Raw genomic sequence first — 12,832 nt, 5'->3', positions numbered from 1 at the left:
AGCATAAAGGAAATTAAAAACAATAATATCTAGAGCCTGTCCAGCAGATATTAATAGTGTTTTATCCTAGTTTCTAAACAAATTGCCCACCAAAGAAGTTAGCGCATTGCTATCAATAAATAGATTTGAAGAAAACTTATAAAACCAGACAAGAGCTTCTATCCACACACAGCTTAAAAGAGACAGTGTCTCAAAACAGAAAGAAAATATTTACATAGTAACTTCAGTATAATACACTATTCCTGTCAATTTCTGAACAATTTCTGCCTCACCCACTCAAAGCACTGTCACATTGTCAATACCTGAATCCATCTGCTGTGGACAAGTAAGAGGCATAACAGACTCACATCTTGAATTTGGATTAAGCTTCCTAGGACTGACATCCCCCTTGAAATTCCACTGAAATTCCCACCATTCACTTTCCACTTCATTTGGAAGCTTTGGTAGAAATCAGGCATAGAACTGAAAAATGAAAAAGCTTCCTATGAAATGCATTAAAGCTGAGTCATCATATGGTCACCGAGAGTACAAACCATGACTAAAATATTTAGAAGTGTGTTGGAAAAATAATATAGAATTCAGACAACTTAGCACTACAGCTTCTATCCTCTAACAGATTTATAAAAGATTTAAGGACCCTCACTGAATACATTTGATCACTGAACTTGGCTTCTCTTAAATCTTAATAATTAAACCTGGTAAACATCTTCACTATGTTTTAAGGCAAGGTTATGTCATGTTTCCATAAAGAAAAAGAATACCATTAGAACAATTTCCTGAATGAAATTACCAAATATTGCTATCTAGATTTTGTGATAACAGTTGCTGCTTAACTGTAATAAAAGGACACATCTAAATAGCATGACCAAAATATTCATGCTGGATCAAAACTTGTCTTTTTAGAAATGCATGTATCTTACTGTGTGCTTTTTAATCTATTTACATGCAATTTGTGTGGTATCATATTTCACAGTCATTTTGCTTCAAATTCAGATCAACTGCTCATAGAAAAGAAAAAGTTGATCAGATTCAACACTCCTACCTGATCAAGCCACTCACTGACAAGTCACATTTCAGCATGAGATAAGTTAGAAGAATCTAGGACTTGCTGAGGGAACAAGCAGGAGGAATCTGGCTACTAATGAAGTTTTATGTGCCATTAACAGCAATTCCATTTAAGGCATATGGCTGGTAGCTGATAAGAAGAAATCTTATCAACTTTAGTCACCCATCACCATAAAGATTGATGCACTTCGAACTGATTTTTGCAATACTCAACTACTAGATTCATAGATAGCCTGAAAGCCTTCTTACAGTGTAATGGCAACATAAATGGTTGATGAAAATCAAGCATTTTTTGGAAAGGAGGTCAGAAAGGTACAAGCATAAGAGCAAATAAAAAATTTCACTTCATACTTTTTTACAGTAAAGCATTGCATTTAGTGTCATGTTAACCTACTTACATGTCCCATTAATTCTGCTAGCCTTGTTATTGTAGTAAAAAAAAAAAATCTTCTAGGACTCTTTCAAAAAAGGCAAGGTAGCATCTCAAACAGATTGTTGTATACATTAAAGCTAGAATAAACATAAATCCTGGCAATTCATGCCTTCTTCATTTCAAGACAGCTTTTAATAGTTTATATTTTCCCTTATGTACTTCTTCTATCCTCCAGCCCAATAATAATAAAAAAATCCCAGCTTTATCGAAGAAGTTAACTTCAGCGATTTGTCTTTGTTTTCCAAAACACACTCTTCAGGGAAACATGTGATAGGATTTCTATTTAAGTCACCAGGATGTGTAATGTTGCACTGGACATGAGGTTTGCGTGTTTAGCTAACTTGTTTTTCATTGGCTAGATCCGTGGATAGAAGGTAATGAAGCTCATTAACCAGAGGCATCTGTGACATCTTCTACTTCATATCCAACTACCAAGTTGCATAGCCTACATGTAAAAACATTTTCAGACACAGCAGTAAAGGAGGAGGAAGAATTCTCAATGCTTTCTAGGCATGAACTCTGAACATGCCCTACACTTAAACATGCCAGACTTTGCAGTGAGATCAAGTTATGGCCACACTAAAGAGACTGATAAAATAGGTAGCAAGTGTATTAATTCCCCTATGCATCTGATCTAAAGCACAATCTGAAAATACCTAACTGATGCCTGAAAACATCTCGGTAAGAGGCATCACAGAGGATTTACTTTAAAAGCATGCTTGAAAACAACTTATTGCTGTGTACATTTGTGCACTCTCCTAAATTTCAGAGTGTTTGACCAAGCAGGGAGAAGTGGATTCAATATGATCTTTCAACATGGAAGTATTCAAGTCCCGCATCTCAGAAGAAATCCCTGAAAACGTATCCTGTAAACCACAATCAATAGGCATGCCTGCACCACCTTACATGATCTGAATAGAAACCAGAGTATACACCACCTTAACCATAAATACATCACCACGTGGAGAAAGTAAAGAAAGCAAGCAACACTCTAATCAAGTGATTACATTATTATTTTGCCTTTTTATTGTTAGAATTTTTAAGGACCATGTACATAGTCCTCATTGAAGAATTAGTACAGTTATCACCACTATCTTCTCCTCTCGTAGCTGAAGCTTCTACATTAGGAAATGATACCAAATTCTGGACAGAACAGAGTGGACAGCACAGTCTTACAGTTCTGATTTTAGCATCTAAACTCTAGAGGACAAGATTTGAGAAACAGCATTTTTTTGCATTTCTTACTCCCTAGTTCAAGATCACCAACTATGCGGAGTGCTGGTACTGCAACCTATGATGAGGTGCCCTACTCCTTCTGTTACTAAGTTGCTTTACAATTGCCTCACCTAATTGCAGCTTGAATTCCTCTCTTTGGACAAGCACCTAAACATATGCTGGTACAGCTAACTTATTCCTTCACTGTATGTAGCCCTAGACCCGCAACTTCTAGGGTATCTAGAAAAGCATTACCTCTGTCAGTCAACACAGATTTCTACTTGTATTCAAATACAAGTTTATTTTTCCTTATACTGTTAGATAACCTTGAAATAAAGGAGTAGAGAAAGGAGCTATATTTCAAACTATCCCATCTGCTCAGTTTCATCATTCCCCACATTAATCTCCCTTGCAGAATCTGAGTCTCTAGCCATGTCTTTTGTAGAAACATGAAGATTCATATTAAAATACTTCAATAGTATTAAAAACAAAAGTTATTTTAATATTTTTAGTATATCAGTATCCCAGTGAATTTAGTAATTATGGATTAAATGCAATTTTGATTTCATTCTAGTTTACTACCAAAAGTAGAGGAGGGTCATATGGAGTTGATGATAACTAAGAGAAAGAAAAAGAACAAAATGTTTTAAGCAATATCTTGAACCACTGAAGTAAACAAAGAGAAAGCACCTACAATTACCAAGAAAAGTTTAAGCAGTACCATCCAAAAAGATACCTCTCATACTTTACTGTTAAAATAACCATATTCTTCAGCACAGTACAGAAAAAATACTGCAATATAAGTCATTATCCTAAGCAAACAGACTTTTGGAGGACAGTGCAGTTTTGAGTTAAAGGTTTAACTTTAGATTCAGAATGCACCTCTGCCACTGACAAGATCTAAGAAACAAAATACATGAAAAAGCCTGAATGTGTAGTCAGCAGGAGCTGATAATATGCAGTATTAAGGGAATTAGCTAATTAATTAGCTGAAAAACTGTCAGTTATTTTCATGAGTCATGAAAAACAGGATAAATATCAAAGGATTTCATAAGACAAGTTTACAAAAATGTTTAGCAGAAGTTATAAAATTGAAAGGGAATGAGAAGGCTCAAACAAATGAATTTCTAACAATTATTAAGACTAAACTGTGATGTGATGTATGAAAGCTTTGCTTCATTTGTTTCAAAGCCTTGCTTATGCATTGCTTGATTTGTTTCTCAAGGACTCCTGACTTCTCAACTGTTTCCTTAGGTCCCTTTATCTGTTTAGGTAAGACTGAAACGCTCGTTAGGCTCTCTATGTAAATCACTGACAGCAGACTCAAGGCCTTCAGTGGACACTTGGGCAACTCCTAGAATGAGATAAGGGGGGTTTAAACAAAGAGACACAGAGACCCTATTATAGGGCAACTGATTTGCTGACTTAGGAGGGAGACACCTGGACTTTACTTCTCAGCACATGCTCCGGAAAGAGGGTCAGCTAGGGAACACTGTGAAGAAGACTACTTACTTCCTCCCTCGACCACCGGAGACCCTCACCCTATTTTCACTACGCGTGCCCGGACTATGTAAATGAATTCCAGGAACTCATTATCATAAGACACCCCTTTCTAGGAAATCTAATGAGTATGTATGATTTGTGTGTATGTAAACAGATGTCCCTTGTTAATTCTGGGGAGCCCTTATGGTGGAGAATCCCCAGGGTGACCCCAGCACTGCCAAGAAAAGAATACCTGCTTAACAGTTATATTGGATTCTGACTGTTAATGTCTTTGTTTCAGTTGGCACCCCAGATGGGACCCTCTCTGTCCAGCTCAGGAGCCGCTGAGACGGAGGACTCCCTGGGCACCCCCGGGACTTCTCGGAGGGACTCCTCTCCTCACCAGGCTCATTGTGGTCTTTGTTTCAAAATAAAACCCAGAAATGAACCGTATACTTTAAGTATTTTACTAAATTACCTACACTTTTGCTCTAAAAGCTCAAAAATCTCCATTGAAGAGACATTTACATGGCTCAGACATGAACACATGCACATCAAAATCTAGAAAAGTTAAACAGAAATGTAAATATATAAGATTCAGGACTAGACCCTGTCACCGTTGGCCTATGCAAGCCAACTGGATAAGGAAAGTAACTGAACATGCTAGTAGAGTAGACAGCAATAGTAATATGAAATTATTAAAAAGCCAAACTAAAAGCAGACCAGAAAATAGTTTTTATCCTTCAAGGAGCAGATGCTATAGCCTATACCCTTGAGCAATTCTGTGAGCTCAAAATGTCATTCCACAAAGGGACTGCACAACTGTAATTACATTTATGAACCTGATATACAAATGTTTTATTCAACACAGCCAAACTCTGATAAGCTTAATGACCAGTATATCTGAAATTCAAAAATAAGTTGCTTTAGATTCAGAAGAAAAGAACAAGTAATGTAATGGCATAATTAGGCTAAGGACTGCAACGGCTTAAGAGGAAGATGAAGAACTTAGGGTATTCCAAAATGGTGTTAGCAGATACAATCATAAGAAGAAAATCCTGGAGTACAGTCTCCCCAGAGAAACAATGAAAGTCCTGCCACCACTTTAGCAATCATGAATAAGAATGTTGTCACGAAAAAGCCTGTACTGGCAAGGGTGCAAATATTTTCCATCTCAAATTTCTGGCATTATTTTCTGTCACCAAAATATTGCCAGGTTTTCTTCATTCCATCATAAGAGAAGCAATCCATTCAATGCAAGTATCAATTTTCTTATCTTTCTTAGAATATGAAGGACTGGTGATAATAGCATATAAAAATATGAGTTTCTCTATCTGAAACACAGCTTTGAGGATCACAATAAAATATCTTTCAATTTATTTCATGGCAATACCTTATTATTGAAAGTTCTAACACAAAAAAAAAAGAATGGTTATTAAATTTGATATATGCACCAAACATTAAAGATTATTTTTATTTTTATATGTATAGGTTATAATATCTCATAGCATGATAAGACGCTATGAAAAGATAACCGTTCTTTTTTATTATACCTGCTTTCAGTTTTATTAGAGCAAGAGGAAAAGGCCTAAAACAAATACCAGGTAAAGTTTCTTTCTTAGTTCTGATCATTATCTTGGCCAATAAAATGAGACCTTCAAAACACTTAAAATGAAGAGAATAAATCTGAAGATCCAAAACAATAACACAAAAACCCAATGCTATCTTACTCTAACTGTACTGACTGATTTTTCCAGAGCACTTAGAACCCAAGCAGATACAATCTGTATGTTCCATGTGGTTGCACAGGATGTGCTGTATAAACGGTTATAGAACAGAACAGAGGAAAAGATCAATTACGCCACTGATCTGTCTTCTGACAGCAAGGATCCCAAATGGAGACATCTGGGATAGAAAAGCTTCAGTAACCCAATTACAAAATACTATCAGGCTGATGTTAAGTATCCTTTGTTTTACTTATTGTATGTAATCACTGAAGACATCAAGGTTTTCTATACAGAACTGTTAAGAGTTGCTAGTTAATTTTATCAAGTTTCTCCAAAACTTTTGTTAATTAGGAACAGAAGAGGAAGAGCTATAGAGGTTTTTGCTGCTTGTAAAAATCAGCAGAAAATAAAGAATTCTTGCAAACACTTTCTTCCCATTTTTTTCATGACAGAGAAAAACATTTAGAATTGCATTTAAAGAATGTAACATCTTCAGGCATGACTTATCACTGTTATTTCACTTCAAACCCAGGACAGTTATTTTAAAGCTTTAAGCATTGACTGAAAAAAACTCCTCTCTCTCTACTGCAACCATACATAAAATGGCAAATTACACCAATGGATATAAACTCTCCGCTTAAAAATATATCTTTAAAATGGCCTGAAGCCAAATCTATAGTCAGGATCAAGTTTCTCTTCACAGAGTCAATCTTTGCCACATATCAATTTTTAATAAAAGTTTTTTAGAGAGGAGTCTATACTTGGTATAACTGCCAAACATTTTCCTGCATGCTGTTTCAAAAGCCAAAACACACAGAGCTCCACATTCTGGAGACCAAAACCAAAATTTTAATTATTAGATAAGACCAAAAGGGCTTTATATTCAAGTTTAATGTTAAATAGGATTTCAAGAGATAAAGAGAAGATACTTAAGTTTTAATCAACATTATTTTGTTGAAATAGTATCAGAGATCCTGAGAGATCAAGAATCTGTCTCTTACACTACACGAGCCATTGAATCTATACTGAACACTCCTCATTCATCATACATTTTTTCTTCTTTTCTTTTTCTCTACTCACTCTACCATGTTTCTCATAATTTCTTTCTCTAAATTAAATATGCAGGCAGAACACTGATCAGAAGGAAAGAATGCTATAGATCATCAAAAACAGCATCAGGAGACAGAGGAGAAACTAACTAATGCTCTTTCCATTTTGGAGCAACAGAGACCAAGGGCAGGAGGCTTTGCTACACATTTTATGGGTCTTATCTCTGAAAGGGTGAGAATTGCTACATTTATGGTGAAAAAACACCACGAATTAGACTAGGAAAGGAATTTTAAAGCAGAAGGTACCATTCTGGCTGCAAGGGAAGGAACACAGTAATAATCATCAATAACTTTGAATAAACAAGATGGGCTTAATATGTAAACCCAAAGGAATACAAGAACACATGGTGCAGAAACAAGAGGATCCTGCCAATATATCCCAGTTAATTTCACATAAAACAGGAGACAGTATGTTCAGGACTGAAGATTTTCTCAGGAAAATTATCACATTTAATACTTAAAGCCTTAAAAAAAATACACAGTTGCTTCTGTTTATAAGAAAAAAAAAAAACTGGAAAAACTGTCAAATGCTACCTTTAGCCCCTGTCTAAATGGAGAAGACATGAAAGAATAAAGTGTTCTTTATGGTCATGATGAGGACAAGAAATAACAGGCTCAAAAACGTGGGGATTGAACACACAGAAATTTACGTTAGATCTTTGGGAAAAAAAAATCCTTTTAACAGTAAGACACAGGAAGAGGATACCTAAGAAAGTTGTAGAGTCACCACCACTAAAGGTTTCTAAGGGCACATCAGATAGACATTTGTCAGGAACAATAAAAACATGGCTGAGCTTTGGGATAAAGGATCAGTTAGACTGTCCTTCCAACCTTATCTTATGCAATTTCTCACAATCGCTGTAACTTCTAAATCCAGTTGGAGAAAGGGGAGAGACATAAGGAGGAAAAAGTAAGGAATAGTGGTAGAGATACCAGTCTTGAAATACTTCAGAAATACTCAGGGCAAACTAAGACATTGCAGAAGCTTACACTACAGAAGAGTAAGATTACTACAACGTTGTTATATGTCATCAGCATCTTTTTTAGTAGATTTAAACTCAACAAGATAATTCCACTTGAACAAAGCTGATACGTTGTTCTACATAGATAGCTTCCCTGTGTCAGATTTAGCAGTAATGACAGTTATCCACAGAAAAATAGCTCCTTCAACTGCGTATCAGTGATTTAACTAAGCTTCTGAATCATCCACCTGAAAGCTCAAAAATAAACTCTACCCTCTATGAGAAGTGCTTTTAATACTGCAAAACCAACATTCTCCTTCTACATGTTTCATTAAAAAAAAAAAATCTCATATATATCTATATAAATTGTCCATGTGAAACAATTTATAATAAAAAGACAAGTGGTATTTTTCAAAGTGTAATATTCTCATTCTGATTACTTTCAAACTTCAATAGTTCTACCTACTTAGAACTTCTGTAAGATATATAAAAAGCATCAAAAGGTTGGGAACATGCCTTACAGAAAGCACATGTATGTTAATGCAAATATACTACATCAGACACTGTGGAAACAGTCTATTATTTTCTCCCATTATGAATATAGTTTCCAAGAGAACAGTCCTTCTTCAGTTACTTGTTGCTGTTTCCATAACCAGGAACTCGTTTTTACTCCACTTTATTTAAAGGTACTGTTCAGCACCAGAATTAAATCATAAAAGCAGTCTTTTCAAATCTAGTTAGCTAGTGTGAGCCATGGCAGAAAGTTATGATGTTGCTCTTCATCTAATTTCCAAATTATTACATTTTATCTGTGGTCATTTGAAGACAGTCCAATGTTTTCTATTTATCTCAGTGGTGAAGGCTGTCATGGGTGTCCACAATCCAGAAAAGTCAACTGCACGATTAAAGAGAAGCAATAGGAATGTTTGTATACTTACATATTCATGCAGCCATTCTAGAAATAACTTCTGTGACACCAGATGACTAATTAGCAATTAATTCAAATCTATTCCCTAATAGTTCTTTAAACTTTTACAAATTTAATGAACTTTAAGATGAACCTCAGCGCTTTTCAGTAATTTGCCACAGGAGAAAGTTTCTTTAGTTATCATTAAGAATATTTTACTGTATAGGACAATGTATTTTAGCAATTTAAGAACTTACATATTTTCCACTCTAAATACAGCTATAACATAGTATTTCACAATCAACACAGAAAATTACGGCAATGTTCTCTAGTTTCCCCATTCATCTTTCTCTGCTAGCAGTAAGTCCTTCAAAGACATCTAATACCTTAATAGGTAAAGTCATTATTTCCATCTTCCAGGCTCATACAACTGATCCACACGCCTCTAATTATTCAGACTTTATGCACACTTTTCTATGTAGTCAATGCTTTAAAATAAAAAAAAAAATAAAAAAAAAAAATCATTACCTTCACCAAGGATACCTTCCCTGCTTAAGCTCCAATTCCAACATCTCAAGTTCTTTTTATTTTCAAGTATTTCATCTTCAAGTACTTTTCAACTACTGAAGGTTTTCAAAAAATTGATTGGGAAAGAAGTCTCCTTTCTCTCGTCCTTAACCCCTCTTTACAGACAACCACACCAGCAAACACACACACACAAAGGAAGCAAGAAAGAAGAATCTTGAGACATGACTTCTCTTTATCTCACGAGATATACATTTTAACCATACTACATTAACTTCCCTCTTGCAGTGCTCATTTTCAAACAATTCACTCTATATTCAACTGTTTTTCAAAACTCCATAAAAACTATGGCAATCTTACCACCCTTTGTACAGAAAAACTTAGGTTCAGTTTACACATTTAACATCCATCATCTTTGCCTTTTACCACTGTGCTTCTGGACAGTATTGTGAACAGGAATCTCCCATAGCACGAGATCCCGTGCTCTTTCAATTCATATAAGCTTTCCTCAGAACAGTTCTAAAAAGTTTCTAAAATTTCCAAACTGCTTACTGTAAGAAAGTTCAAGTTTCATCTTTCACATACAGATGGTTTTCCCCCACATATACCGGTCAAACTACTACAGCTTTCAACATGAGGTTAGCAGGGCAAGAAAAGGGGCCAGACTTGACCTGTAACATATACAACAGAGACATGCAGAAAATTATATTAATAACATAATATAATAATAAAACCCTGAAAACCACTAACCTACACTTTCCTTTAAGCTTGCATTTGAAGTGAAGCAAGCACTTACAATGTTGCACTAGTTTCTGTAAAGATGCAGTTGTGGATACAGTATGTCTACATAAAACCAGTAAGTGTTTTGTCTGTATGAGCAGTATTTAGTCCATTGCCTTAACAGAAAAATATTAAACAGGAATGAAGAACGGAGGTAAAAAGATACAGAAGACTGAGACGTGTTAATCAATTAAATCAGTTAAAAAGGAAAAAACCTGAATAACAAGCTTTACGGAGGAGAAATACTAGCTTGAACTGTAGTACCAAATGGCTAGTCAAAAAATATCCATTTCAAACCTGTTATGTACCACCTCTGCAGTAGGTCTGGGAAACTTTACAGAAAGTAATTGTAGATGTCCATTTTAATTTGCCATTATTTACTTGTTAGGAAAGGATTCCATTTAAAAATAAATAAAGATTATTTCAGCTATCTTGGTAGCACAGCTGGCACTCCACTTGAAAGCGTCAACAAAAGTTGCAGTGACAGCCCATCACAGCAAGAGAGAATCAAGAGTGTCAAATATTAAACACATTTTATTAAAAAACCTAATGTCAAAGTTTTGAAAAGAAGTTAATTATAGCAGCAGAAGATCAACACATTACTGCCTACTCTTTCCAGAAAGAGGGAAAGAGAGAATGCTGAGACTGAAGGTCATTTTTCACACTGATGCCCAAGGGATTTATCTGAATGATCAGGCTATTATTTAACTTGATAAGACCCCAAAGTCAGCCACTATTTAGATACTTAAATAACAATTTTACATACTAAATTTGGCCTTGTAGAATCACAGAATATCCTGAGTTGGAAGTGACCCATGAGGATCATCAAGTCCAACTCCTGACTCCACACATGGCAACCTAAAAGTTAAAGCATATACCTAAGAGCATTGTCCAAACACTTCTTGAATACTGACAGGCTTGGGGCCATAACCACTTGCCTCGGGAGCTTGTTCCAGTGCTTGACCACCACTTCAGTGAAGAACTTCTTTTCCTAATATCCAATCCAAACTTCCCCTGAGGCAGCTTTAAGCCATTTCCTCAAGTCCTGTCACTGGACACCAGAAGGAAGACATCAGCACCTCCCTCTGCTTCTCCTTATTTTACTTCTTTGGCCTATAAGCCTTAGTAACCTACATAGTTCTTTAAAGAAAAAGAAAACAAACAAAAGTTGGACCATCCTTCTCTTTGTCTGAGCAGATAGTCCCAGGAGAGGATCTGTTAGCAAAATTGTTCTTTCCCTCTCCTCCACCATCACAAAGCACAAGTCCTCTGGCAACACTAACAGAAAACAGATGTCGAAAAATAATAATAATACAGCTTGGTAAAAAGCTATCTCCTCCCCTAAATGAAGTTGCAGAGAAACTGTAACGGGACTCTACTGGTTGGCCTAGTACCGGGTATATGAGAACCTGGCCTGAAATCGAGGGCAAGCTAGGGAGCGAAGTGTAGGAAGCTCAAATGGCATTGAACACTGAAAAAGGCAAATATTTACACTACTTATTTCTGCACATTTCCCGGTTTAAATACAACGGTTGCTTAAGATAGACTGTTGCTACTGAAACGGAATTAAAACTGCTCCTTTCTCTAAATCCCTCTTACCCAGAAGACACCTTGAAAGAGAGTATCAGCACCTACACCACCACACACCTGCTGCCACTACTTCAGTGTTAATTTATTAACTCTGGGCATTTTTTTTAGTTGGCACCACAAACACGGGGTTTAGCTTCATTCCCCTGACGGCTCATTGCAAATCAGTGCTCCTCACCCTCGGCTGGCTGTTGAGGCACCCGAGGCCCACCGCAGCGGCCAGCCGAGCACAGGACGGCGGCCCTTGCCTTTATTTGCTCAAAACCAGGGAGTTAAAGGCCCACAGCAACGGATGGCACCCGCCGGGGCTGGGACATCACGGTGGGGACCGCGAACTCGGCGCTGCGCGCTGGCTGCGCTGGCTCCCGACTGCCCTGCAGACGCCGCTGGCGGCAGCCGGCCATCTTCCGCGGGGCGGGGGGAGAGGCTGCCCGGCGCCCTCCGCCCCGCAGGCGCCCCCCTCAGGGCTGGCGCGGGAGGGGGGCGGCCCCGGGCCGCGGCGGGAGGAGCGCGGGGGAGGCAGGGCGAGGGGCGCCAGGCGGAGGGGGCCGCCGCCGGCGAGCGCTGACAAGCGGGAGGCTGAGCGGCAGGGCAGCCCCAGCCCCTCAGCCGGGCGCGATGGCGAAAGAAGCGAACATTTCTACCTCCTTCTTTTTCTGTCCTCCCCCGAGCTGGCCGCAGAGGAGGAGGAGCAGCAGCAAGAGGAGGAGGAGGCGACAGCTCCCAGCCGGCAGGTGCAGCAGCCGCCGCGGCGCCCTGGTACCCAGCGCCATGTTCCCCCCGCCGCCCGGCCGCTGGCCTCCGCCGGCGAGCACCTGCGGCACCGCTGCCCGCCTCCTGCCCGCTGATTGGGCTCGGGCTCCGGCCAATCGCATCGCCCCACGGCGCGGTGGCTCTTGGGAAATGTAGTTCCTCTCCCGCTCGCCTCCCCGCGTGTCCACTGAGGCGCTTCGACGCCATTGCGGCGGCGGCGGGCCTTGTCCGGGGGCCCTCCCTGAGGCAGGCCTTGGGGCTGGGCACCCGGCAGGCCTCCCCACGCT

At 38.5% G+C, this 12,832-nt stretch overlaps 1 protein-coding gene across 1 annotated transcript in view; it reads right to left on the bottom strand.

Moving 5' to 3' along the window:
- The window catches only part of TUSC3 (tumor suppressor candidate 3), a 142,760-nt gene extending 130,131 nt beyond the window's left edge, over nt 1–12,629 (bottom strand). Inside the window, exon 1 of the mRNA XM_074866287.1 lies at nt 12,437–12,629. Coding sequence (XP_074722388.1) covers nt 12,437–12,565 — 129 coding nt within the window. The 5' untranslated portion in view covers nt 12,566–12,629. The remainder of the gene's footprint in view (nt 1–12,436) is intronic.
- Between the last annotated feature and the right edge of the window lie 203 nt (nt 12,630–12,832).

Source organism: Strix uralensis, chromosome 4 (assembly GCF_047716275.1).
Source record: "Strix uralensis isolate ZFMK-TIS-50842 chromosome 4, bStrUra1, whole genome shotgun sequence".
Taxonomy (NCBI): Eukaryota; Metazoa; Chordata; class Aves; order Strigiformes; family Strigidae; genus Strix; species Strix uralensis.
The sequence above is the reverse complement of the archived record's forward strand: the minus strand, read 5'-3'. Positions and strand labels throughout refer to the sequence as shown.